This window comes from Rhinolophus hipposideros (assembly GCF_964194185.1).
Source record: "Rhinolophus hipposideros genome assembly, chromosome: 9".
Taxonomy (NCBI): domain Eukaryota; kingdom Metazoa; phylum Chordata; class Mammalia; order Chiroptera; family Rhinolophidae; genus Rhinolophus; species Rhinolophus hipposideros.
The window spans coordinates 75,142,828-75,169,700 of NC_138055.1; the positions used below are offsets into that span (position 1 = coordinate 75,142,828).

At 35.3% G+C, this 26,873-nt stretch overlaps 1 protein-coding gene across 4 annotated transcripts in view; it reads left to right on the forward strand.

Moving 5' to 3' along the window:
* The window catches only part of ACSS3 (acyl-CoA synthetase short chain family member 3), a 216,902-nt gene that overhangs the window by 116,007 nt on the left and 74,022 nt on the right, over positions 1-26,873 (forward strand). For all 4 annotated transcript variants that reach the window (XM_081060631.1, XM_081060630.1, XM_081060629.1 and 1 more), the window contains exons 3-5: positions 14,147-14,335; positions 17,987-18,121; positions 21,843-21,983. In XM_081060631.1, coding sequence (XP_080916757.1) covers positions 14,147-14,335; positions 17,987-18,121; positions 21,843-21,983 — 465 coding nt within the window. The remainder of the gene's footprint in view (positions 1-14,146; positions 14,336-17,986; positions 18,122-21,842; positions 21,984-26,873) is intronic.

Sequence of the window (26,873 nt, forward strand, 5' to 3'; positions counted from 1 at the left end):
CTTTCTTGTTTTAACACATTGCCTTACTTTGAAGGTTTATATCCTGCCTTATCTAAAGCTCTGCTCAAATTTACCTGACTTGGTCAACCTTAGAAACCTGGAAATCTGGTTCATGACTTTTGTTCTTGCATATGTTTAATTAATTTATTTTTATAGTTTGTTGATAGGTTCTTAATTAGATGATTTGTCTTCTCTTCAGGGTGACTAAACTCTGACCTTTTACAAAGTTAACTCAACAAAATCAGCAAACCACCTGCTTTGAATTTAATTTCTTGGATTGGCATGATGATGGAGTCAAATTTATATATTTGTTTAAAACATACCTTTAGGACACCTAATGTATATATTTGGCACTACTGTGGACACCCTGGGTTACTGTAGTGAATGATATAGTCTTTGTACACAGGAAAATTGCATTTTAATTGAGAAGATATTTTATGAATAAAAATGTAACACAGTATAAGTGAAGAAAAATACAAGGCTAAAGAGTTATTTGGACTGCCATTTTAACTAGGTTTGTCAGGGAACCCTACTTGTCACTGCGGAGATAACCCAGTGACATATACCAAATACCGTATTTGCCGGCGTATAAGACGACCGGGCGTATAAGACGACCCCCTAACATTTCCACTCAAAATACAGAGTTTGTTATATACTCGCCGTATAAGACTACCCCCTCTTCCGCACACCTTCCACACACCAAATAACTTTCAGTTTAAAATTTGCATCATACTTCTTTCTTTTGGCTGGTGCCATGATAGGGATGATAGGGGTTCGACTGGTCGACATTTTCTATGCTGTACTGTACAATGGTGCAGTATTGTGGTTGGCTGTTGGCTGTATACAAAGCCTGATTTGATTGGTCCCTGCTCCCTGTTTGCCCGCCCTGTCACTATAGCAGTCTGGTCCACCCTTGCATCAGCATCTCCCTGGGACCTCACTAGTGCGCAAGTGCGAGCTCTTCAACATTCTAACAGGCACCATGATAGCACAAAATCGCGAATCTTCAATGCATATGTAAAGCAATACACGGTAACCCAAATTTACCACACTCGCAAAATCGCACACAGCCGACCATACACCCAGTATGGTATCGTGATTCGCGATTTTGCGCTATCATACTGGGTGTATGCTCGGCTGTGTGCGATTTTGCGAGCGTGGTAAAATCGCATAACAGCAAAATCGCATAACAGCCGAGCATACACCCAGCAGCGCTGCTGATGCCTGAACGGTATGTGGAATGAAGTGGGCGGGCATTGGGAGGCCACTATGGCACGGGGCAAGCACTATGGGCAGTCTATCTGAAGTGTACCTGGCGTATAAGACGACCCCCCCACTTGGAGGCATATTTTTCGGGGCCAAAAAATCGTCTTATACGCCGGCAAATATGGTAATACTGGGAGAAAACCATGTGAACATTTGCGTGAACATAATATAGGTGGAAACCCTGAAGCATGAATAGACTTGGGGCTTTGGAGAGTGCTAGCAGGCTGGTGATGAGAAGAGAGTGGTGGGAGATGAGGTTGGGAGAGTATACAGGAGTCAGAACATGTATGACCTTGGAGGTCATGGGAAAGGCTATGTTTTATTATAAGTGTGATGAGAAGCACCTGTATTTTATTCTAAGTATAATGGGAAGCTCTACATTGTTAAAGGAATCACTTTGGCTTCTGTGAAGAAAAGACTGTGGTAGTGGGTGAGATTGGAAACCGGGAGGTGACAAATGGTTCAGAAGAGAAATGAAAAGGCAACATTTAGCTTACATCTCCTTAACAATAGCAGCATTTGCTTCCATGTAGGAGTTAAAACATATAGAATATGGTTTTTACCACGTGGAAGCTATTCCATGTATGTGTCTTATCTTGGATCTCTGACTGCACCTAGTGGGTTTGAAAAAAGTCTGATTCAGCCTATCATAGAACAGCCGCCTATAAATGCCCTCTTTGCTCCCCATTGTTTACAGTGTGGTTTTTTTTATTAAAGTTTATTGGGGTGACAATGGTTAGTAAAATTACATAGATTTCAGGTGTACAATTCTGAATTACATCATCTATAAATCCCATTGTGTGTTCACCACCCAGAGTCAGTTCTCCTTCCATCACCATATATTTGATCCCCTTACCCTCATCTCCCACCTCCCACCCCCCTTACCCTCTGGTAACCACTAAACTATTGTCTGTGTCTATGAATTTTTGTTTCTCATTTGTTTGTTTTGTTCTTTTGTTGTTTTTGGTTTATATGCCACATATTAGTGAAATCATATGGTTCTCTGCTTTTTCTGTCTGACTTATTTCCCTTAGCATTATAATCTCAAGATCCATCCATGTTGTCACAAATGGTCCTATTTCATCTTTTCTTACTGCTGAATAGTATTCCGTTGTGTATATATACCACAACTTCTTTATCCATTCATCATTCAAAGGATATTTTGGTTGTTTCCATGTCTTGGCCACCGTAAAGAAAGCTGCAATGAACGTTGGAGTACACATGTCTTTATGGATAAATATTTTCAGATTTTTTGGGTAGATACCCAGGAGAGTGATTGCTGGGTCATATGGTAATTCTATTCGTAATTTTTTGAGGAACCTCCACACTGCCTTCCATAGCAGCTGCACCAGTCTGCGTTCCCACCAACAGTGTATGAGGGTTCCTTTTTCTCCACAGCCTCTCCAACACTTGTTACTATTTGTCTTGTTGATGATAGCCATTCTGACTGGGGTGAGGTGATATTTCATTGTGGTTTTTATTGGCATTTCTCTGATGATTGAACATTTTTTCATATGTTTATGTCCTCTTTGGAGAAATGTCTCTTCAGGTCCTCTGCCCATTTTTCAATTGGGTTGTTTGTTTTTTTGTTGTTGAGTTGCATGAGTTCCTTGAATATTTTGTATATTAGCCCCTTATTGGAGGCACTGTTTGCAAAGATCTTCTCCCATTCAGTTGGTTGCCTCTTTATTTTGTCGATGGTTTCTTTTGCTGTGCAGAAGTTTTTAAGTTTGATATAGTCCCATTCGTTTATTTTAGCTTTTACTTCCATTGCCTTGGAGTCAAATTCACAAAATGCTCTTTGAACCCAAGGTGCGTAAGTTTAGTGCCTATGTTTTCTTCTATGCAGTTTATTGTTTCAGGTCTTATGCTTAAGTCTTTGATCCATTTTGAATTAATTTGTTCACAGTGTTTTTAATGCACTCCAAGTGAATATTTCATTATCATTTTCAGGTAATATCCTAGATAAAATAGACTGTTAAAAGTGCTTTAGTTCTCTTCCTCTCGCTTAGATGTATTACATTAAAAAATACTTGGATGATTTTCATCATTAAAAAAATGCCTAATAACTGATACAACATTTTTCAAATTTTTTTTTTTAAATGTTAGGTTGAAGGCTATGCTGCTAAAACAAAGATACCCAATAATATAGTGGCTTAAGAGTTTAAAAATTCATTGCTCATCCAAAGATGATAAGTTCAGTTTGGTATGACCCAGATTAAATCTTATGGTCCCTTCATCCCCTGGTCCATGGCCCTTTTCTTAATCTTTGAAGCTGAGGCAAAGGCACAAGTGTCCCCACACTTGGGATCGTGGAAGAGGATGCAGAGAATGAGACATGCTGTTTTAAGGCCCTTACTCAACAATGTCATACATGACCTCCCTGCACATACCATTTGGCCATCAGCTGCAAGGAAGGCTGGGTAATCTAGTATAGCTGGATGGATTTTGATGGACGATTAGGAGTATCTACCACAAATATTCTTATGTTTCATATGTAAAGTAAACAATGGAATATAGTATATATATATATATATATACTGAGGGTACCAAAAAATGTATACAAGTGGACACTTTAGTTAACATTGCTCAAGCAGTGGTTTGCCATAATCAGAAGTATCTAGAGGCTGATGGTAACCACTTTGAGCACCTCTTGTAATTGCAGAAGTCAAATGTGACTTGTATTCATCTTTTGTTATCAGTATATATTGAGTATTACAATTTTAATACAGTTTTCCTTTCTTAAAATGTGTATAGATCTTTTGGCACTCTGTGTGTGTGTGTGTGTGTGTGTGTGTGTATGTGTGTATGTAATCGTCACCTGTTAATGTCAATAAATAATGAATCCAGGGAAGCAAATAAAAGCTAAAAATAAAGTCTCACAGGTAGCATGCCAGAGATAGAGAAGGAAGATGTCTTCAGTGATATGTACTCCTCAGATATATATTGAATGCTTATGGTCTATCATTTACTGTATTAGGCAATGGGATCATAAAGATGAATAAGACGTGGTTTCTGTATTCAAGGTGTTCATAGTCTTCATGGTGAGAAAAAGACAAAGCCAGTTGTGTGATAAAATAGCGAGAAAGCTTTGTGGATTTGTAGCCCACCGGAAGAAGGAAGGGATCAGTGTGGCCCGAGCAGGTCAGAGAAAGCTTTGCTGAGCAAGTGATGTATTAGCTAAGTCATGAAAGAAAGATAGAAATATGTGCTGCAGACATAGGTGGTCTCCCACCAGGTGTCCCCGAAGGTCTGCAGCAGATGTGTATATGCAGGGGTTGGAGCTGACATGGTTAAGGATGAAGGTATGCACTCTGAAGACAAAACCGACTGTCTTCGCTGGCTGAAGTTCTAGGCCAGCAAGATGCATTAAAAGGGAAACAAAATGGGAAGATTGTCAAAGAATAAAGGAGGGAGACAGGCAGTTGTTAAATTCATAGAGGAACACAATAGAAAAAAAAAATGTGTTCCCACAAGTGGAAGTGAGAGGAAGTGATAACAATTATTCTTTTATCTGTTGATCGGCACCTGTACCTTCACCTTTATATAGTCAGCAACTTTAGGACAGCTGAATGCAGCAACAACTTTTCATTGCTGACCTTTGATAACCTATGAAACTAGGAAATTATTTGACCTGACATAATTTTTATAGCAAGTAGAGGGTAAAGTTAATTGATACGAATTGAAGATATTGAGTGGCTCAAGTGACGTAAATAAAGATATCAGGATAGAATCATATTTTGAGTGTATGAAACAAAATATTTTTCATGTAAAACTTTTTGAAATCAATAACTATGTAGATATGCTGTTAACATTATTTTAATTCATTTGGCAGTTTTATACTCACATTTCTGTACTTTGTAATAGTTAAGTAAAACAAATTTGAATAAATCAATGGGAGGTTACATTCAGTAGAATTATTGTCAAGATTTGAGATCTTGGGGAAATTGATTATTCATTTTCTCATGCCATACTTGATTTAAGATAATTTTGTTCCCATTACAAAACTGAATTACATTAACTTTATCACATACACTTTTTATGGGAAATTTCATCTATTTATGAATATTTATGATAAATTCTTGGCATGTGTGATGATCTATGTTTGTTTTGTTTATTAGTTACCAGTCTATGCATTATGTTTCTGAATTTTTCATTTTTAAAAATATGTATGGCTCCTTTTGTTGAGCTATGTTAATGCTATTGGAACAGACCCAACTATTGCAATGATCTCATGTCCTTGTACCACTTCTGGGTATTTACATGTTCTCTGTGAGCTCTTTTGTATATATTGATTGACTTTCAGGATGTATTGACCAACAAAACCATAAAGGTTAACAGGAACATAGCCGAATGCTGGGAAGTGTGCTTGATGTACCCAGCGTAGTTGTTATGTTTTACATACTGTCTGTAAAAATGCCAGGGGTGTCTGTTTAATTAAAGCTTTGATTAAATAATCAGTGCAGAATTGATCTAAATGATGCAAGTTCCTGTTGATATTTCTTGCTTTTTTTTCCTACTTGCTTTTCTTTATGAGAAAAAGAATCAAAAAAACCATTTTGTCCTCTCAAAATAGAAAGACATACAAACACTTTATAAAGGAAAAACATTCTCACATTCTTTTTGTATTGACTTAAATTATTTTTGTTTTAAGGTACAGTTAAAACTAGGTCTTGATAGTCTCTTTAAGCTCAGTACATATATGCTTACCTGAGTTATGAACAGGATGGAAGCAAATCTGCAAAGTCAGTCAAGCTGAATTCAGTGATACTAATTTCATATTGTGAGTGATGTTTTGCTGGGACCAAATGACTTATTGCAAAGAGCTTGTGGTTCTGAGTGCTGTAGCCCTTTGAGTTTGGCGACATGTTCCCCTGTGATGCCTCAATTCTCTTTCCATAGTGGTACTTGAACTTTCATAAAGCCTTTTATTATACAGTGTGCCATGATGTCATCTGACCTTTACTTATATGAGATTATAAAAACAAATACAAAAACACAGTGAAATTGTATGAGTGCTCAAATAATCCATACTATGCTGTATTGATTTTTTTAATTGTCATCAAAATGAAAACGCAAAGTTTAAAAATGCTCAAAGAAATCTCATGGATCTTGAGAATATCTCAGACCCCAGTTTGAGAAACACTACCTTAAATAACTTATTAGATAAAGTGAAAGGAATCTGGTTTCATTGACAGCTTGAGTTAATATTATTTTTAAAAAGTGTTCTCCATTAGCTATTTAATGTGGTGTTTATAGCAGCCATACTGTAATTATTTTAAAATAATAACTCAGTTTTACATTTTGGGTGTTTGTTACTGTATAAACAAATGTGTAGGGAAATAATCACCACAGCCTTCATGTTTATTGAAGGAATATAGCCATTTCTAGATGACTCATAAATTTGTATCGAATTGAATGTTCTTTATTAATAGAACATAGTAGATTCTGTACCTTTTTAAGCATCAATTTGTTTAAAAATGTGCATGTTAACCACATTATGCTAGATATTTTAGATATCTGCATAAAAACATGTGAATGCAAAATTGTGAAAAGTGACTTCTCTAACAGTTGCATTTTCTGTTTTATTTTAGTCCAGATGGGTTATATTTTTTTATATGTAGCAAAACTTGCTTCAGGACTTAAAATATTTTCTTTAGAAATACTCTAGGAAACATACAGAAAGGAATCAACTTCGAATTGAGCTATGTTTTAAAAATTCATTTGAGAGCTCTTTAATTGTAATTTGTACTGTATTTCTCCATATAGCTGTGAATAGTACTTTTCAGAGTGGTGCTTGAGTTCCAGTCTAGCTAGCAAACTGCTTAACACATAAGATAGCTGAAATACAGTTCATTAACAGTGAAAAATAACAAAGTTAATGAATATATGATTGGAAACATTGGAGCTAGAGAAAAGCAGGTTCAATGAGAGGAAAGTGCAGAGATAGATAGGGGCCAGTGAGGAAGTTTTCAGAGGTCTTTCTGAGCAGTTTAAAGAGTAGTAGAGGTTGAGGTTACTGTGGAGGAGGCAAGTGGAGGTGGTCTCTGAGAAAGAGATTGCCAGAGGTGGGGTAAGGTGAGGGTGACATCATAGTGTAATTTCCCAGAGACAAAGGGAGGACATTGTGAGGATCAGCTGGAAACAGATGCATGAAGAAACCCTAAAGTTTGGCCTTTTTGGTAGATGGAAGGTGGGGCAAGAGTAAAGAACATATGGAAATCGGGGCTTATAACTCTCAGACTGTCTATTGTAAACCTCTAGTGTTCTCACACAATGCAGCAAAATCACATTTTCAGTCAGTTTGCATTTTCAGACACAATATCCATTTAAATACCATAGTTTTAAATGCTTCTGACTTTGTGTGGTCACAAGGGGTTTTCCCCTCTCTGTTTATCCCGGTTACATTCTTCTTTTAGCTGCATAACTCTCTTGCTGATATCTTTATTTGTCTTGCACGTTGTTTCATTTCACCTCCTTGGTGGAACTCCAGACCTGGATCACTCCAATTCTTTACTGTCTTCACTCCTGTATCTTAATATGTTGAATCCTGTTGATGAAATTTTACATAACTACAGATATGGGTTTATTATAAATTCATGGTTTCCATTTTCCATTGGGACTTCAATGCTGAATTTTAATTTTTTTCTTTAGCATTTATTTAATAAATTTTGTCCTCTGCCCTACAGATGATATTTTAAACTTTTGACCTTTCCACCTCCATGCCTCACACTTAGCAGGAAACATTAATTCAAACCTGGGAACCAACTTTTTGAACAGCATCACTTTCCAACTAGTTGCTAAAACCAAAAACCTGGGCCCATTCTTAAACTTCCCTCCTACCACGACTCCCCTGCATCCATCTATCACGAATCCCTATACAGTTTACACTAAATATTTCTCAAATCATATAATTTATTGTTACCCCCATTGTCACAATCCTATTTCTTGTAATAATCATTGCATTGTAAGAATATGGAAAGTGCCAACTCCTAAAGAGGATTTAACACTTTTAAATTATTACACATTGTTTTTAGGATACATCTAAACTTAACAGGGCTTAACAAATCTCTAAATGATGTGTGATATTGAGTCTCTTTATATCTTTCCAGCCCATCTCACAACTCTGTTCACCTGAATTCTTGCTCTGTCCATTCTGAACTTCCTTTATTTTCATAGACAAATGTTTGACTTACATAACAAATACCAAGAGAATTAGGAACTTTGGCAAAAACTACCCAAGGAGGAAAAGCAGGAAGAAAGCATTATTACTCGACCATTAATGCCTAGAACAGAAGGATAATGGTGAAGAGTGAAGGCAATCATTATTTTTTTTCTATCCTTTGTATTATATACACTTTCTTTCCATTTTATTACATACATTGTAGTCATATTATGTGTTAATGATAGACATCAATTATATTTTCCATTCTTTTAGGCCTTAGACTTCTCCTTGATGTAGGATTATTATATCTGTCAACAATGGCCTGACCATTATTAAATAGAAGAACTGTTTTAAAATTAACAAGGTGTCCCTTTCAAGATGTGATAAATTCTGAGGATATACTTGTAAATCACAATATATGAATATTAAAGAAATGGAAGAGCACATTCCCTATCAAGTCTGTGAGCACATATGCATAGAGAAATGTGGTATTCAACTAATTTTCTATGAAACATACCAGTAGTTTGAAAATCACATTAGTCTTGAAAGCTCACAGATTATTGACATTGTGGTTATTCTGCGCCTGAACTAAATGAATTAAACAATTCTCTATTTCATTTCACTTGCAAATGCATAGTCTTAAAATGACCAAATGTTGATTGAAACCCACTTGTGAAGAAAATGGAAATGAGAAAAAAGATTATTCTGGGATATTTACTCCTTCATTTGGAAAAAATTATTTGAGAAGTATGTTAGTAAAATGTTTTCTAGCCCACTGGCAGATAATTGTGTTGAATATAAAATTTTATAATTTCTCTTCTAAAACTTAATAGAATTCTATTTTTAAATATGAAATGTATTCTTTTCTGTTTCAGATAGTAATAATAAACTTTACTTTTGAATATAAATGGTATACTTTTATCTTTTGAGGAAAGAGTTCTCTTCTTTTAATAACGTCAACTCTTTGTTGCTATTGAAAGGCCTGTCTCACAATGGAATTGACTTAGTGTAGCATCATATTTAAATGAAGATTATCTCAATGTCACACCCAATAAATTGTCACTGTCTTAAAAAGTTGCATTTCTAGAAGCTTCTTATAGTAAATGAAAATATTTACATTCCTGAAAGATGCCTTTACAAGAAAGTCAGTTTCAGTATCATTTCAGATCTTAAGCAGTTTTAGTACAACTGATTTCTTTTCACAGATATTTACCTGGATACATAGTTGGCTCATGACCAAAAATATAACCTATTTACTAGAAATTTTTATTTTTTGGTGTCTCTCTGTTTGTACAAGTAGAAAAACCAAAAACATGTATTGTGCATGTGTATGTACATAAACATATGCTTAACTTAATATATTTAAAAGTAAAATGTAGGTATTTCAGGTAATCATCTCTTTCTTTGGGAAATTCTATATATTCCAAAGAACAAGTGATTTATCCCTAATTTTAATAAACTGTTTTCTCAGGTATTACAATTAGTCTTTAAATCAGTTATATTTTCTGTGATTGATTAGATTAAGGTTTGCAGTGTAACATCATTGCAGCTTATGCTTTCTCTTACCTTCTCTGTATATAATTTTCTTTGACATGGCCTGAGGTTACGCATGATTGTTATATTTTTACTATAATTTGGACCGCAACACTATCTGTGTCATACCAACATAATTTTATTTAGATGGACACACTTGCTGTTTGTGAAGCAAGTGCTAACATACTCCATAGAACATAGTCTTTTTTTCAGATTCAGCTACCGTTTATATCTGTGCCATGGGTGTTTGGTTATGAAATGATACTCACCCACAGACAGCTTTTGAATGAAGATTTTCCAGAATGAATATATAAAACATTTATCAAGATAGTTTTCATTATTTATATTAATATATTTTCATTTTATAATTCTAACATTTAAGGTTTTACTTGTATCAAACCAAATACGTGTGTATGTTACATATAAACCAATATATGTGTATACCATTTTACATTACATGAATATCTGTCATTGTATCTTCCTATTTTATCATTACTATTTATGGACGCTGTTTTTTCCTGGACTCCAAATTTCTGTGCTTCAAGGACCGTATCTTCCTCATTTTCGCATCTGCAGACTTGGCCTCAGTATAGCACACATAGCAGATACTATATAAATTGAATCAAGGATAGGATACTTCTGTATTCAAATGACTTTAAATGAGTACCAACATAATGATTAATTCATATGCTGTTTGGTGGAAAGAAGCAAACACTGTTGTATCTAAATGAACATATACATTTGTTTTGTTTCTTCAGGCTACCTTCGCAGCTTAGTTATCTTAATGCCAGCAGTATATCATGGCTTCACCATGATTGTGTAGGGTATGTATTGCCCTTGATGCCAGCATGAAAACCAAAGTTAGTGTTGTGTGTCTGATATAAAACTATTTAATTGTTGATAACACACAATTTTAAGAGAGCACAAAGATGAATATGAAATGGGTGAATGACTCATGATTTAACTTTTTCTTCAGTTGAAAAACAACAGGCTATACAAGATACATGTTAAAATATTTTCCCTGTGGATAATAATAGAAATTATACTCAGATATCTATGATAGGAAAAGAATACATATACATTGAATAAAAATATCTATTTCCTTCTCTCAATAAGTTTTCATTGAAGTGAACCTTGAAATAGTAGTCATAAAATTGACTTTTGTGTTAAAATTTCTAGCACGTTGAGTTATTATGAACTCTTTAGATTTAATATTAATAAGTAACATTTTTAATGAAGCATTTTTAAATATGTTAATATAGAATCAATATCCATTTATTTTTTGTTGCTGTGAGTTCAATTTTCCATAAGCCTATTTATTAGGTCCCACCAGAAACATAGCTTCCCATATGTTTTCATATATTATATATATAAATTACATATATATATATATAATTTAGAAGTTACAATGGATAATTTTACTAGAGTAACATTTAGTTCTGGAAAGTATTGAAAAACAAATTTTCTCAGGAGTAGCTGCAAAAAGCAAGGTTAACTAGGCCAAATGCACGCCATCTGGTGGTTATACAGATCTCGTGCAGCCTAATTTGATGGACGGTTGTCTTCAAGGCAGTGGTTAGCAACTCCCATGCCAAAAGGAGCCAAGCAGATGATACAAATGGCAGAAGTGGGTGGGAGAAAAATCAGTTAATGGCATATATCACATTCTGTTGTTATGGAACTGTGGTGTAAGCATGTAATATAAACAGGAAGAAGGAAAATACATTTTAAACTCAGAATGGCAAGAAAAATGCAAGCTCTGTGATAGGTAGTCCCAAGGAATGGTGAGTTCTGTGGCAAACCCAGCAGCTGATGATCAGGTTTCATTGTTGTGATTTAAGAACACAAATCGACTGTTGTCAGATCTTCCAATTTTTCAAGAAAACCTGGAAATCTGTATTTGTATATGAAAGCTCATTGCAATGCGTTGGCTCGTTTTTTCAAACATGCAATATGGCCCTAATGTAAATACATCTTGGGGTCACATTGGGCCATTTTGGGATCTTTCACAAAAATTCTTGAATTTATTAATTTCCTTTCTTTTAGAGGACAGAAAACTTTGGGGTATCTTTTCAGCAACCTTGTGAAGTGAGGCTGGAATATAAAGTTACTGAATCATTGCTAGATGGGGTCTTGTTGAAGATTATTTTTATTCACCAACAGACACTATCAAGATGCTGATGGTATAACTGAAAATAGCACAAACTCTTGTCGTTGGTGTCTCTCAGTGCTGTCTCTGAAATGGATCAGTAATGTGATCACGGAGCATGACCTCTTTCTACAGGGGTTACATACTGAGATGTTTGGATATAACTTTCCAAACATCTTGGTCCTTGAGCTTCATGTAGAATTTAAGTTCGTGATTTATATTACTTTGATGTATCTTTCTGCAGGGAAGCTTTGAGTTCTTAAAAACATAGCACTAAATTATGGTTTGCAATATAAGAGAGAATAAAACACGGAGATAGTTGTTCCATTCTTTTCATCAGCATTCTTAACCTTGACCACATATTTCTCCATCTGCACAGAGAAAATGAGTAAAGAGAAAAAGTAATAAGAATGATCAGCATTCAGAATCCTTTGAACTTGTTCAAAAAGTAGGAGAGGCAGAATGAAACGAAAGCCACCACAAAAAGCCATGTGGCCTAATTCCTTCTCTCAGACTGCCTCTGTTCATCAGCTTAAACAGTCACATTCAAAGCAAAGCCATAGTCCTTGCAGTTGCACACAGATCCCTCCAGGCCCCTTAGCTCTCTGACCTGCTCTACAACCACTTTCTCACTTCTTTCTGTTAGGATCCCCTAGTCTCCCAGTAGCTTTACATATGATCCCCCTTACATCTTGGTACTGACTGGTGTTCTTTCTGCTTGAGACAGTGTGCCAAATAACCATTTATTCTCAAGCTTCTACATGTCTTTGCTAAAATGTCCCTTTCTCAATGAGGTCTACCCTGATTGTTCCGTTGAGAATTACATTCCCTGCTCTCCTAATCCCCTTTGATTATTAGGGAGTGTTATCCCTCCCCAATAACACTGAGTACCTTTAACATAATACATATTTTACTTATTATGTTTATTGTAAGTATTTCTTCTGCTAAAACGTAAATACTCTGAGGATAGAGACCTTTGTCTTGTTTTGTTTACTGTTATTTCAGAAAACAGTGTCTGGCATAGATGGGTACTAAATATGTATGTTTTAAATGAAAGAATGTTGAACTTCTTAATCATTTAGGTCTGGGCATACTTCCCACAGCTTTCTGTAATTGCCTATGGAAAGGTTTCTTGCAACAAATTATACCGTGTGTGGGCTTATGATCTGTTTTGTCTTTATTACTAGAAATTGCAAAAATACAAGTTAAGAGGAAAGAGGCATTGGCATGTGGGGTCTGCAAAACACATGTTAAAAGTAAAAAGAAGTTTGTATGTTTGGTCTCAATATATTTGGTCTCAATATGGAAGGCGGTCACTCTGTATAGATAATTTGTATAAAAAACTATAAAGAAAAAATAATTGGCTTGAGGCAGTAAAAAGAGCAAGAATATGAGGTCAAAAGACTTGTGTGGTATCCTGTTTACACCAGTTACTAGCTCTCTCACCTCTGATTAGCTATTTATTGTCTCTGAGCCTCAGTTACCTTATCTTTAAAATAGGAATAATTATTGTAATAGACTCTGTCTTTTTACCTTATAAGTGTATAATGATACATTTTCTTTTCTGAATACATACTTGTTTTCTTCAACAATTAAGAAAAAAAGCATACATCTAAATTTATGATCGTTTTTTAATTTTTCTGTTAATGTGACAGATTCACCCCTTAGAATAAAAGGTCAACAAGGACACATCTGTGTCTTTGTTTTTCAAAGTCATATTCCCAACTCGAAACAATGCCACATAATAGTTGCTCAGTAAATATGTCGTTGAATGAGTAATTAAGCAACTTTAAGCCACGAAGTTCATATGGTATAATCATAGTAAATTGGTTTGTACTTAATTATAATACAGGTGTCTGTTATTATTGTCACTATCTAAACCCTTGTCTTCATCATCATCATGAAACACGTATTTCTCAGGCTGCTTTAATCCACTACCAAGAGGTGATCATCATCTTGCATTACTGCCTTAACTTAGAAGTGTAGTGAAATAGCACAGAAAACACTTTGCTGATCTAATGATTTTGTTCTAGGTCTCTAAGCTGGCAGGTGTTTTGGTCAAGCATGGTGTCCAGAAAGGTGACACCGTGGTTATCTACATGCCCATGATCCCGCAGGCGATATATACCATGCTGGCGTGTGCAAGGATAGGAGCCATTCACAGTCTCATATTTGGGGGATTTGCATCCAAAGAACTAAGTAGTCGCATTGACCATGCAAAGGTAAGTGCTTTATTTGGAGAAATCAAGTAGCAGCTATGCATAGTACAGCCATCGCTGCAGATGAATCTTCCAAGAGTGATCTGTATTTATTAGAGCCACTGTTCAAATAGGATACTTAAAGTTTACCTTTTCTTTGGCATATATCTATTACCCAAAAATGTATTCTGAGTCGGTCCTCTGTGAAAGACATCCTGCTAAGTGCTGTGAGGAATATAAAATATAAGATAAGGTGCATGCCTTTTAAGTTAGCTTGCCATATATTTGGGTGTATAAGACAAGTGAAATAATTAATAACGAATTTATTATTTATTCAACGTATATTTGTTAGGCTCCCACTATGTGCCTGGTACTATCCTTGGAACAGGATAATAAATGATACTTGTCAAATGGATGGGACACAACTAGTTTTGTAAACTATGTACTTCCAGGAATGGTGGTATAGCACAGAGGTTAAGAGGGGGTGTAAGGGAGGGGTGGAGTTACACATTTAATGGGGTACTAAAATAACAAACTTGATAAGGCTGTTACCATAGTACCTGGCCTAGAGAACTCATTAAAAAAAAAAAAAAAGTTTAGCTATTATTCTGTGAATTTAGAGCAGGGATCAGTAGACATTTTTCTTCATGTTGCCAGATAGTACATAATTTAGGCATTGCAGGTTTTATGGTTTATGTTGCAAGTACTCACCTGTGCTGTTATAGCACAAAAGCAGCTTCAGATACTGCATAAATGAGGGGCATGGCAGTGTCTCAATAAAACTTTATAGAAACATGCTGTGGGTAGGGTGTGGCTCTCCACCATAGTTTTCAGACCCCTGAGCTAAAGAAAGGAGTGATTTCTTCTAGTTGGGTGGCCACAGAAAGCTTTCTGAAGGATGTGAGGTTTGAGTTACATCTTGACTAAGTTAGATCTTCAGCTAGTTGAAGAGAATTACATCATGGGATCCAAAAGGAGAGAAGAAGAACATGAGTCTGGCAGTAGAGACAGTGAAATTCTATTGGAGGCCAGTGATTAGACCGATGTGGCGGAAGAGGGCGAGAAATTGAGCTTGCGAAGGTCGTTCATGTCTGAACTGGATCCTATAGACCTTGACCAGTCAAAGTTTTTGAGCAGATGAGTGTCATGTTTTAAGCAAAGTGAAGAGGAGACAAGTCTTGCAATATGATATGAGTAGGAGAGAGGTTAAAGGCTGGAATAAAAACCTTTGGTAGGTGGTCTGTTTGTGAAACGATGGGCAGTGTGCAGGAGAAGCGTAATAGCAGTGGGAAGGGAAACGAAGGAAGGTCGATGCAAGAGTAAGAGGTGATTGACCTTTAGCGTTTTACAAGCCCAACATGACACATTCTTAACATAAACGGGAACACACATATATAATGAAGGCTCCCTGACTGCTAGGCCTAGTGAGGTGTTGCATGTCTGACTTCATCTGGAATAGATCGGTTTTTAGACCTAGAAGCCGGTTTGTGGACTGACAGGATTTACTTTTTGTCTCTCTTTCTTTTTAAAACATGTTGACTTAGTGCTTACGAAGGGAAACCTAAGGGGGATATCAGTGAGGCGCTGATCTACAAATCAGTGGGTAGTTGGGGACTTGTCTAAGACAGCGATAGACTCCAGTTTTTCAGCTACAGCAATCTTTAACACCATTTAGATAAAAGTATGAGATGTATCATTTCCTTTTTGTAAAATTTTACACAACGTAGGGAATTTGAGATATATAAAAAATGAGGGTTTAGAAAACTTATGCTATACCACTAGAGGAGTTTTCATTTATAACACACACACATGTACACAACTTTTTAAAAGAGTTTAGGCAATAAGTGCATATTATGGGCTAGACCATTGACCAGGTCAAATTGAATGTAAGGGGATGGAGACAGAGATACATATCTGAGATAGTGCATCTTGTCTGAGATATTTGGATACAACTAATAGTTCAAATTAGGGATGATTTTGATGTCATTATTTTCAAATAAATAGGCTAAAGACATGTTTTATTTTTAACAGAAGGAAATGGGAAGACTGTATTCTAATAAGTTAGTCTAGACCAAATAAAACCTCCAATAAAAGGCTAGTAGAAATGTGAAATGGATTATTTTTCTAGAGAAAGAGTCTAATTTTGACTTTATTAAGTTATTCAAGTTTTGATATAGTCTATATAGTTTGAATTCGATATGTAACTTTCATTTATTCAGAATTCTAAGCTTAGGGAATGTTATCTAGAGTGATTTTTGTAAGTATTACAGGTGTTAAAATGTGAATTATATCCAAATGTCTGACCTTTAAAAATATAATAAAAAGAAACAAGACTTATTTTTCTTCTTTCCTTTTGTTCCCTTCTAAAAGGCAGCTTGATATAGTGGAAAGAGCAAGTTTCTGTAATCAGACAGAATGGTTCTTTTTTCTCATTCCACCACTTATAACCAGGGGCAAGCTAAGTTAACTGCACTGAGCCTCAGCTCCATGAATATTAAGTGATATTGAAAAAGCAGAAAATACTACATATGCATGTATTTGGCATAATATAAACCTTCCCTAGATGAAATGTATTATAACCAGAAATCAGATTCAGGAAAGATGCTCTGGGATTGATTATCTGTCACCTGAATAATTTATCACCTGTCTCCTTTGCTTTGGATTGCTTGGTGAAGAAACCGTGTACTTAGAGGAATTAACACATGGTTGTGTTTTTTTTTCTGCAAATGAATGAGAATTTTGGTTCAGCTCCACAAATATTTATTGAGAGCTTATGGTATGGCAAGCATTGTAGCAGGCCTAGGGGCACAGCGATAAATGGGATACAGATTTGGCGCTGGAGAGCTTCCTGTGCAGTGGAGGGGATGAAGGGACACTTCGGCCATCCTCAGACATCTGAGGCTTACCCAGAGCATACCAAGGAAGGGAGATGAACCCTAACTTCTTCAGCCCCTCAAAGATGCCCTTTGGCTATGTCTGCGTGTATCCTGAAGAATGACTAGCAAGTTGTCAGGTAAAGAAGTGTGCCAAGTGTGTCTTAATGATGGGTAGGTTCAGGCTTTGTGGGGCATAAAACTTAAAACATTTGCTGGCCTTTTTAAGAAAAATGTGACAAAATTACAAATATAAGATTTGGTGAAAATGAATATGTATTTCGAATGAGAAAAGAATCATTAAATAATTATTGGAGATTTGAGTCCCTTTCTTCTGTGGTCTCTCTGCTCTTTAAGTGGAGATGCTTCCATAAAAAGCATTGAAAATACTTCCTGATAGCAACTGGGCAGGCCCTCTGTGCCTAAGAAAATGCTACAACTTCAGCAACAGGCAACTGTTACGGGGTAACTGCAAGTGAAGGTCCCCTAGACTTGCATTTACTGGTTCATGGCAAATGTACCTGGCTTAATGAATTCTTTGAAAAATATTTTTTTAAACAGCTTATACTTATTAGCCAAAAGTGTAATTTTGAACAGGTAAGATTTATATGGAAGTGGTTAGTTCTGTAACACTTAAAAAGGGGTTCTCAATGTATTCAAGCCATTTATTCAATAGAGAACAGAATTATTCACACATTTCTTTAGAAATGTGTAACTGCCTGTCTATACCTGAAATACTGTGATTACCTTAATTAGGATTGTTATGCTTTCTCAATTTTTTTTTTTTTTTTTTTTTGTGTAGCCCAAGGTGGTTGTTACAGCATCCTTTGGCATTGAACCTGGAAGGAAGGTGGAATACATACCACTTCTAGAAGAAGCACTGAGAATAGGACAGCACAATCCATACAAAGTTCTCATTTACAATCGTCCAAATATGGTAATCTGAATATTAAATTTGGTTCTTGCTTATTGTGATGTGCTAAGGATGATTCTAGTTTTGAATATTTGAAACAAACTCATGATTTATAAATCATTAAATATACTTCCTGAATGTCTTTATTTTTATCTATATCTATATCTATATCTATCTATCTATCTATCTATCTATCTATATATTAGATAGGAATGATATTTTCTTTTTATGAAAAACTAGCTTAAATATTGAAACACAGAAATACCCATGATATTAATGAATTAGAGTCTATGTATAGTCTATAGTGGTGTCATTTATTAATTAAATTATAACAATAAAAATAATAGTACTAGCAAATACTTATTGACCTGCTTGCTTACCATGTGATTTTTAAGACACTGTACCAATGGATAATTTAAAAAATCTTCCTGGTAACTCTGTGAGCTAGGTGATAGCATTATTCATATTTTAAAGAAGAGGAATCCAGTGAACAGGGCGATAAACTTGCCCAGCTAGTACCTATGAGGGTCATGATTTGAATGCATGCTCTCTGCTTGCCTGCTTGGTTCCTAAGTTATCCTGCCTTGTGGATAGAGGTGTGATTAATTTGTATGTAAAATATCTTTTAAAAACTTTGGAAAAGGTGTTTAGTCCAGAAATAAAAACTATGTTCAGGAAAGCAAAATAAGAATATTCTAAACAGATGCATTATTCTGTGATCCTTGAAAGAAGAAAAAGCAGTACAATACATCAATGAATGTATTTTACAATGCTTTTCCTAGTTAATTGGACCTACTGGCCACCTTATTACTACATCCAAGCAAATATTCAGCTATTTACAGTAGGGATAACTTGGGTTTCTAGCAGATTAAAATTTTTTGCGGAAGAAAAATTACAAGAGTTTGAAGAATCATGTATAATTTTGCAGAACTCTTGAGAGCTTAGCTGCAGAAAATGCTTAAATGACAGGATATAAGAACAGACAGCATTAAAACGATGTCATTTTGATTACCACTAGCAATTCCTATTACACATTAAATTCCTGTGTAAAGTTTTAGTAGTCTGTGGTCCATGAACTGCTACTCTCAATGATTCTAATATTCTTACTGTCTCGAAGGATTTTTAGTTTCTTTTAGATGACATCAAGCATATATATATATATTTTTAAAGGATCGTTGCTATTGTATTAGAGAATGCAAAGTCAGCACTAAAGAAAGCTTTAGGTAAGAGAAGATTCTAGGATTGGTAGGAACACACACATACAAAAATGTTTATGTGCATATGTGTGTGCTCTTCACACGTATATGAAATGTAGACTTTATAAAGAATGTAAGCCAGGCCCTTCTAAGATACTTTCAAATACTAAGTACTTTCAAATACTTCTTGTATAATTCTCATAAACCAGTAAAGTAGATGCTATTTTTGGCTTCATTTTACAGATGAAGAAACTGAGTCTTGGAGAGGTCATAGACCAAAGTCACAGCTAATAAGTGGCAGAGCCAAGATTTGAACTCCAGTTAAATGTCTTTTAACTGACAGGCTGTATGCTATTTCATTTACTTTACAACATAATGGCTGTGGATATGAATGTTTACTCTTCAGATTTTTCTAATGCAAATCTCTTTCCTATTAATAGTTAGAGATCCACTCCCCTTACCCCTCTCCCATAACCGGCTCACTTTCTCTCCCTCTTCCTTTTTCTTAAGATACTTCCTTCTATTTTGACTTATCTTTATTTTAGATGAGGGCTTTTGATGTCTCTTGTCCTTCATATTAGATTTGCTGTTTAGACAGTAATTAAGCCCAGTGGACCGGCTTTGCTTTGACTTGAGAGAGACACAAATTGAGCCTCTCATTAACCAGATTTGCATTTTTGCCAGAGGCGGTAGAAACCTGGCTGCCACTCCTAAGCCTCAAGCAAACATTGACAGAATCAAAGGAATACCAATCACATCAGTCAATTCTACTGCTCTCCCAATAATGCCTTTTAAGAATGATAACAACTAGGAAGGACATGTCTACAGGAGTAAATACCTGGGGTGTCAAAAAAAAAAAATGTATACACAGGACTGATATTCATCTTTGGTTATCAGTATATATTGAATATTACATTTTTAATACAGTTTTTTGTCTTTCTTAAAATGTGTATACATTTTTTTTTTGGCACCCTCTGTATATGTAAAAGCTAATGTTGCATTTAACCCTCTCTCGCCAAATCTTCTTTACATAGGCCTGCATTTCCTAGCCTGAAGGATAACCATTTATTTAAGTTCTCATTTCATTTGATCTGTAATTATTTTTGTAATGACTCAATTGACATTTTTACTTGTGCAGTGAGATGATTTTTTTTTATAGGTCTGTAATTTTGATGTCAGAGCCTTGATAATTGAAATTAGTTATGTTTATCTGAGGCAGTTTGGTCACAGTTAACTATTTTTATTCATGTAAGTGGCATACTAGGGCTTATCAAAGTATGGCTGGAGAATCCTAAAATTTCACCTTTATGAAGTTAAATTCAGATTATTATCTATCGGTGTGTGTATTCATATAGGCATTGTATTTGTGATATTATATTTTGTTAATTTTTTAATGTTAATGAAACATTTAAAAATATGACCATTTTTTACAACCTTGATTAATATATTAAGGAGCCTGAAAAATGGAAATAGCCTGGGTTTTCTAAATCACTCAGAGTCCTTGGGCTTAGCTTTACCTTGCTGAAATGATTACAGGTACTCTGTAGGTGATGGATCTTATTAACTTCCCTGAGGAATGTGTAGCCTTACCTTGTGCCTATATTAATAAGTTTCCCAAGTGTAAACTTTCTGATGCGTCATCTTACGCTAGGTATCATTTCAGAAAGTAACTAAACATGTTCTTTAAATAGATGTAATTCCCCATTACAGTAATTTTTCCATAAGCTACTTCCTCCTCTTCACCTGTCTGGCTTATTTCATTAGGACCATGTTTAAAAGATCTGTCTACCTTCTTTTAAGGTGTATCTGTCTAACTCATGACTCTATTATCATAAAGTTTACAACACAGAGCTTGGTTCTAGGACCAAAAGAGAAAACAAACATTTCTACCATATTAATCAATGACCTAGATGTAGAAAAACTTGGATAGCATTTTAGATATGTTATATACTCTCATTGATTTTCAAAACGGATTTTTCTTCTTGAAAATGCCAAAGTAGATTTTTCCTCCACCCCTGAAAATAAATTAATATTCTCTCATTTGGAAAGATGTCCACAGTGTTATTCCTAAATGGTCCTTGTATGAAGAGAAATTTTTATGGATTAGTTGACATTTCATTGCAGAAACTGTAGTTCCAAAGTAAATGAAACAGGTTATGAAAAGTAGAAATCAGTTTATAAAGTTAATAGTGCACATACAAGTATGGAAACACGGACCTCTGTTCGTTACACTCTTGATTGTTGATGAAAACTTGACTGCATCAAATTGAGTTTCTTAAGGTTATCCCTAGATTTGAATAAAACATGTTCTTTTGTCAGTTCATTTGAAGCCAACATCAAACTGTTGGACTTTTTATGAACGTTTGTCTTAACTCATGACCCTGAGATATTTAGACATAAATCTGATATTTCGTGCTATATAGATAGCCTAGATTTTTTCAGTCAGATGCAGTCGGATGCGCAGACCAATATAGATTTAGCTATTCTCAGTTGTTCTCCAGATTTAATCTCCTTTGTTCAGTGCATATTGCTGTATTTTTGCTCTGTAGGAGACAGTTCCTTTGGCTCCAGGTCGTGACCTTGACTGGGACGAAGAGATGGCAAAAGCACAGTCACACGATTGTGTCCCTGTTCTTTCTGAACATCCGCTGTACATTCTTTACACATCTGGAACAACAGGGCTGCCGAAGGTATTCACTCTCTTATGGATAACGCTCTATAGCAGCAGATTTCTTTTGCATTGAGAATGTTTGATTATTGACTGAAAATGTTTGCAGACTCTACCTTGAGGTTTAGACTTTATAGTTACTTTATAGTTAAAGAAATGTGTTTAAATATTGAAAAATGTTAATTATATTTAAGGTCACATGCTTTGCTCCAAACTTCTTCCAAAATCTTTACCTATATCAACAATATACAACTGCTTTAATAAGCTATGAAAATCAATAGATATTTGACCAAATATCAGTCGGTTTAATAAGATTTTATACAATTATATTTTAAATGAAATATTTTTTTAAATTGAGGTGTAACTTTCATAAAATATGGGATTGACTTTTGATTAGGGAAATTCAATTCTTTGTTATAAGCACAAGTTTGAGAATTGGTCTAGACAGTTTGAACAACAGGCAGTTCATCCAGAGTAGTGAACTCTTGGATTTGCAGCACTGACAACACTCCCAGATTTTAAAATCTGCTTACCATGAAAGGTGTTTACACATAACAAAGTTAAAAACATCAATATTTATGAAAGTGTCAGATAACAAACAAATTTCACTTTTACCTGACATCTCCAAATAATACCGTTTCTTCATACAATTTCATAAAGGCTTGCAATACATCTTCCTACTCATCTTTGTTAGGGGATTTATTATTCAGTGAATCACAGAATTTTAGTGGGGGAAGGGACCTTCACAGTCGCTCACATCCTGGAGGGCAATGCCTCCGTATTAGATCTCTGCAGCATCAGAGGTCTGAAAACATAATCGATTTGTAATCTTAAAAAAGGAATATTAAGGTGTTTCATATAAAACTTGCTTGTGAAAAATAAAACATTTGATGAGGGAATATAATCTCGCTGAGGATAGAAACCATGTTTTATTACATTTTAGTCTACTGTTGTGCTTTGTATGTGGTTGTGCTCATAAATTTTTGTTGAGTGCATAAATAAACAAACAAAGATATTTGTGTCATTATGATTTTTTTAAAACAACTCTAGTCAATTTGAAAAATAAATATTTGTTATGTTGAAGACTCTAAGACTTGTTTAAGTAGTCCAAGTGATCTGCCGGACATAACCCTTACCCTCCACTTTTTGCAATCCTGCATTATGCACCAGCCATATAGAGTCCAATGGAACACTTGGATGTAAAATAAGAGGGGACTCAGCAAATTTCAATCTAATATAAAACTATCAACATGAGAGGAAACCCTTGACCCTGAAAACTTCGTACAACCTAACCAAAAACAAAACAAAACCAAAAAACAGAAAGTTACTTTAGCTCCTTAATAGCCTAAAGGGATCTTGTAAAAACCTTTGCACCACCTTCCGATTTTAAATCACTCTGAAATTCACTGTGTCTGAATGGGGATCTGTGTGGGAGGATCAGAAGAAGAGCTTGTCAGAATCTCAAAACTGACTTAGCCAGTATAGTAGAAAGCAAAGCAAACTATAATCAGAGCATTAAATCTAAAAAGTGGTGGTTCCAAATAAAGAAGTATCCTAGCTAGTACAGGTTTTCTCTGGGTCTAGTTTTCTTCTGGATTCCTAGATGCTCAAACTGAAGATCTTTTGATGATTCAATCGTTCTCATTAGATCCTAATATACCATACTGAAGATAATCTATTTCAACAGATTGGAGTAGGCTTTAATTGTTTGGAGATCTCTAGTCAGGTTGGATTCAGCTCAATTCAATATACAAGTATTGAGTGTTCATTCTGTGCTAAAAGAGACAAAAAATATGAGTAAACCACAGTCTCTTCAGTCTAATGGGGTTGAAATATATATATATATATATATATATATATATATATATATATATATATATATATATATATATACATACACACACACACACACACACACACATATATACATATATAAACAGATAATGCAAGGTAAACTGATGCTTGCTCTATGGGGGCAAAGTTATCTCTCTCTTGAAAAAATGAGATTCAGTGATATCTGAAAGATTGAATTCAATTAATTCAACAAATAGTACTGGGCATACAAATGTGTGTCATCTCTCTTTCTAGAAGTTTATATTCTCTAAGTGGGACACAGGCACTGAACAAATAAAAAGCTACGTAATACGTGACAAGTGCTATGAAGAAAAGTAAAGCAGAGTAAAAGGACCGAATGATTGGAAGAATCTCAGGGAAAGCTCTTGATCAGGTGACGCTTGCAGAATGAGTAGAACTTCTTCATAAAGTGACATCACAGGGAAGAGGGCATTCCAGGCAGAATGTCAGCATAAGTGAAGGCAGGAGTATGCATGGAAGGTTCCAGGATGGCTAGTGCATATGGTGTGGAAGAACAAATGGTTAGAAATGGAGGCAGGAGACAAACTCTTAACATTTAGTCAAGTTTAGGTTATATTCTGTATATTAGGGACGAAGGGCACTAATATTTCTTAAGCAGGAAATAAAAATATGAACTTTGTAATATTTTTTGGGAAGATAGACAAATATATGCAATGGAGGCAAGCGTATTGGTTTTCAGGGTGTTTAATTAATTTAGGACTTAATATGGAAAATTCCGATTTGGTTCAAGGATAGGAGTGAGGCAGAAGAGGAGTCCACGACTTTGAACCTGAGAGCATGGGAGGGTGGTTTTGAATATTTACTGAAACAGATACACAGGAGGATAGTTTAGGGCTGGGGAAATGGAGTTTTTTTTAACATACTGAGTATGATATGTGTTTGGGGCATTATTAGCATGGAGATGCCTAGCCAGTAGTTGGAGGTGACGGTCTGGGTCCAAGAAGTAAATCTGGGTTTGTAGCTAGACCCTTGTGGGTTAACAGTGTAGAGGTCTGGTGTTTCATGGGAGTGAGGAGATTTTGCAAAGTAAGACATGCAAAATGGCAAGAGAAAGTAATCTTCTCTCACGATCTCTCAGAAATACTTCCTTTAGCCCTCTAGTGGACATTACAATTTAAATTGTGTTGATATTATACATTGCCAACAAACCTTTATGCCACTTATTTTATTCTACTTTATACATTAGCTTTTATTTACTATTTTCATGAGATTTCATGTTCTCTGGGGTCTTAGGATATATTTCATACATCTTTGAATCCACTACCATGTCAGCAACCTTAAAACTGGGCCACGGTAAATCCTCCGTATACTATTTGTTAAATGATTTCATACTTTTCCAGTTACCTCCCAGCATCCTCTTTATTCATAAAGTTCTCATTTCATTTTTGATAGGCATAATCAGGATTAATGGGATCTGAAATTTTAATATTGGGATTCCCAGAATAGAAGTACAGGAAAGATGAGCACATATGCGTTTATGAAGCATTTAAATATAAACTTCATGTCATCATACAGTTTGTTTTCTCAATCTTTAATCTTCACGAGGAAAAATAATGTTGTGAGCTCACAAAAATACACTGCTTAAAAATACTCATTTCTTATAGGCACATATAAGACACCCATAAGGCAATCTGTTCTTTGGTTAGAATTTGCAGATATATTTAGGGCATATTTGCATCTCTGCATCTGCCAACTCTGGATTTGTCAGGTTGCTTTATGACAGGTTAATCTGTTAGCTCCTGCAAATATTCTACCAACCACCGCGGAGCTACTTTGCATGCATTTTTGTCTTGTGGGTTTCTATGCTGTTTGGTTTGAGTGCCTGTATTCAGGATACAATAGAAGAATCCCTCATCTAGATGTGGTGTCCTTTTGGGAGTGGGAGATTTAGTGATGATTATATTTATCTTCTTTCTGCTTATATCTTGGAGGGGCAGTGCTAAGAACAACAACAAAAAAAGTTCAGTGCTAAAGGAGAATGGGGGAAAGAAACCAAAAGGAAAAGATTGAAAGGAAGGCATGACAGAAGGGTGTAGATAAGGCCTTTTGTCCTTATGTGCATTTACATAACTTATGTCCCTTTTATTCCTGCTTATTAGGTGATGTATTCATGTTCCCTACCCTAGGGGAAAAAATAAGAAAAAGTCAAACAAAAAAGCAGTGAGCTGTTTTGTTTGTGTTATAATTCTTGCAGTTAAAGTGCTGGACTTACTACAATTTTGCCCCATCTCACAATTGTTCAGATCAATAAAAAATTATACCGCTGCTAAAGTATCCTCCATAGAGGCAACATGGAGTCATCCAGAAGCTTGCAGCAAGAGATTTTATGTTTGATGAAATATCCTAAATGAAACCATTCCATTTCTACTAATAGGAATTCTATTAGTTCTGTAGAACTACATTCTACAAGTTTCAAAGATTTCTCCTGAACAAAAAAGAGTGTTTTCAAGGAGAATATTTTTCATATATGTGCTTATTCATTGAACTGTTCACTCATTTAATTTGTCAACAAGTGTATTAAATGCCTCTTCTATGCCAGACACCATGCTGAGGAGACAAAGACATTCTCACAGCCCCAAAGTGGTGGGGGAGACATAGCCCTTGGTTGGGGGTGTCAGTGCCTGGAGGGCATGTGCAGGCCCTGGGGCCATAGGACAGGACAGACTGTTACTGTGGGATCCCTGACAGCTTTCCGAGGAGTGGCACTTTCACAATGTCTTTATATGCTTGTGTGATGAAATAGGAGCTAGCTAGGTTCAGAAAAGGATGGGAGTGGGGCTCATGCTAGAAAGAGGGAATATCGTCTGTAAAGCCACAATAAGAATAAGAATATTGCTGATGTGTTGGCTATTTTAAATTATCAGAATCATACCTTTTATTTCTCAACCTACTGACTCCAACCATCGTTTAGTGATGGATTTCTTTACTTCAGGTAAAATATTTCTTCTTTTTTTCTTCTCAAATTGTCAGGCTGAATTTATATATGTATTATATATATATATATATATATATATATATATATATATATATATATATA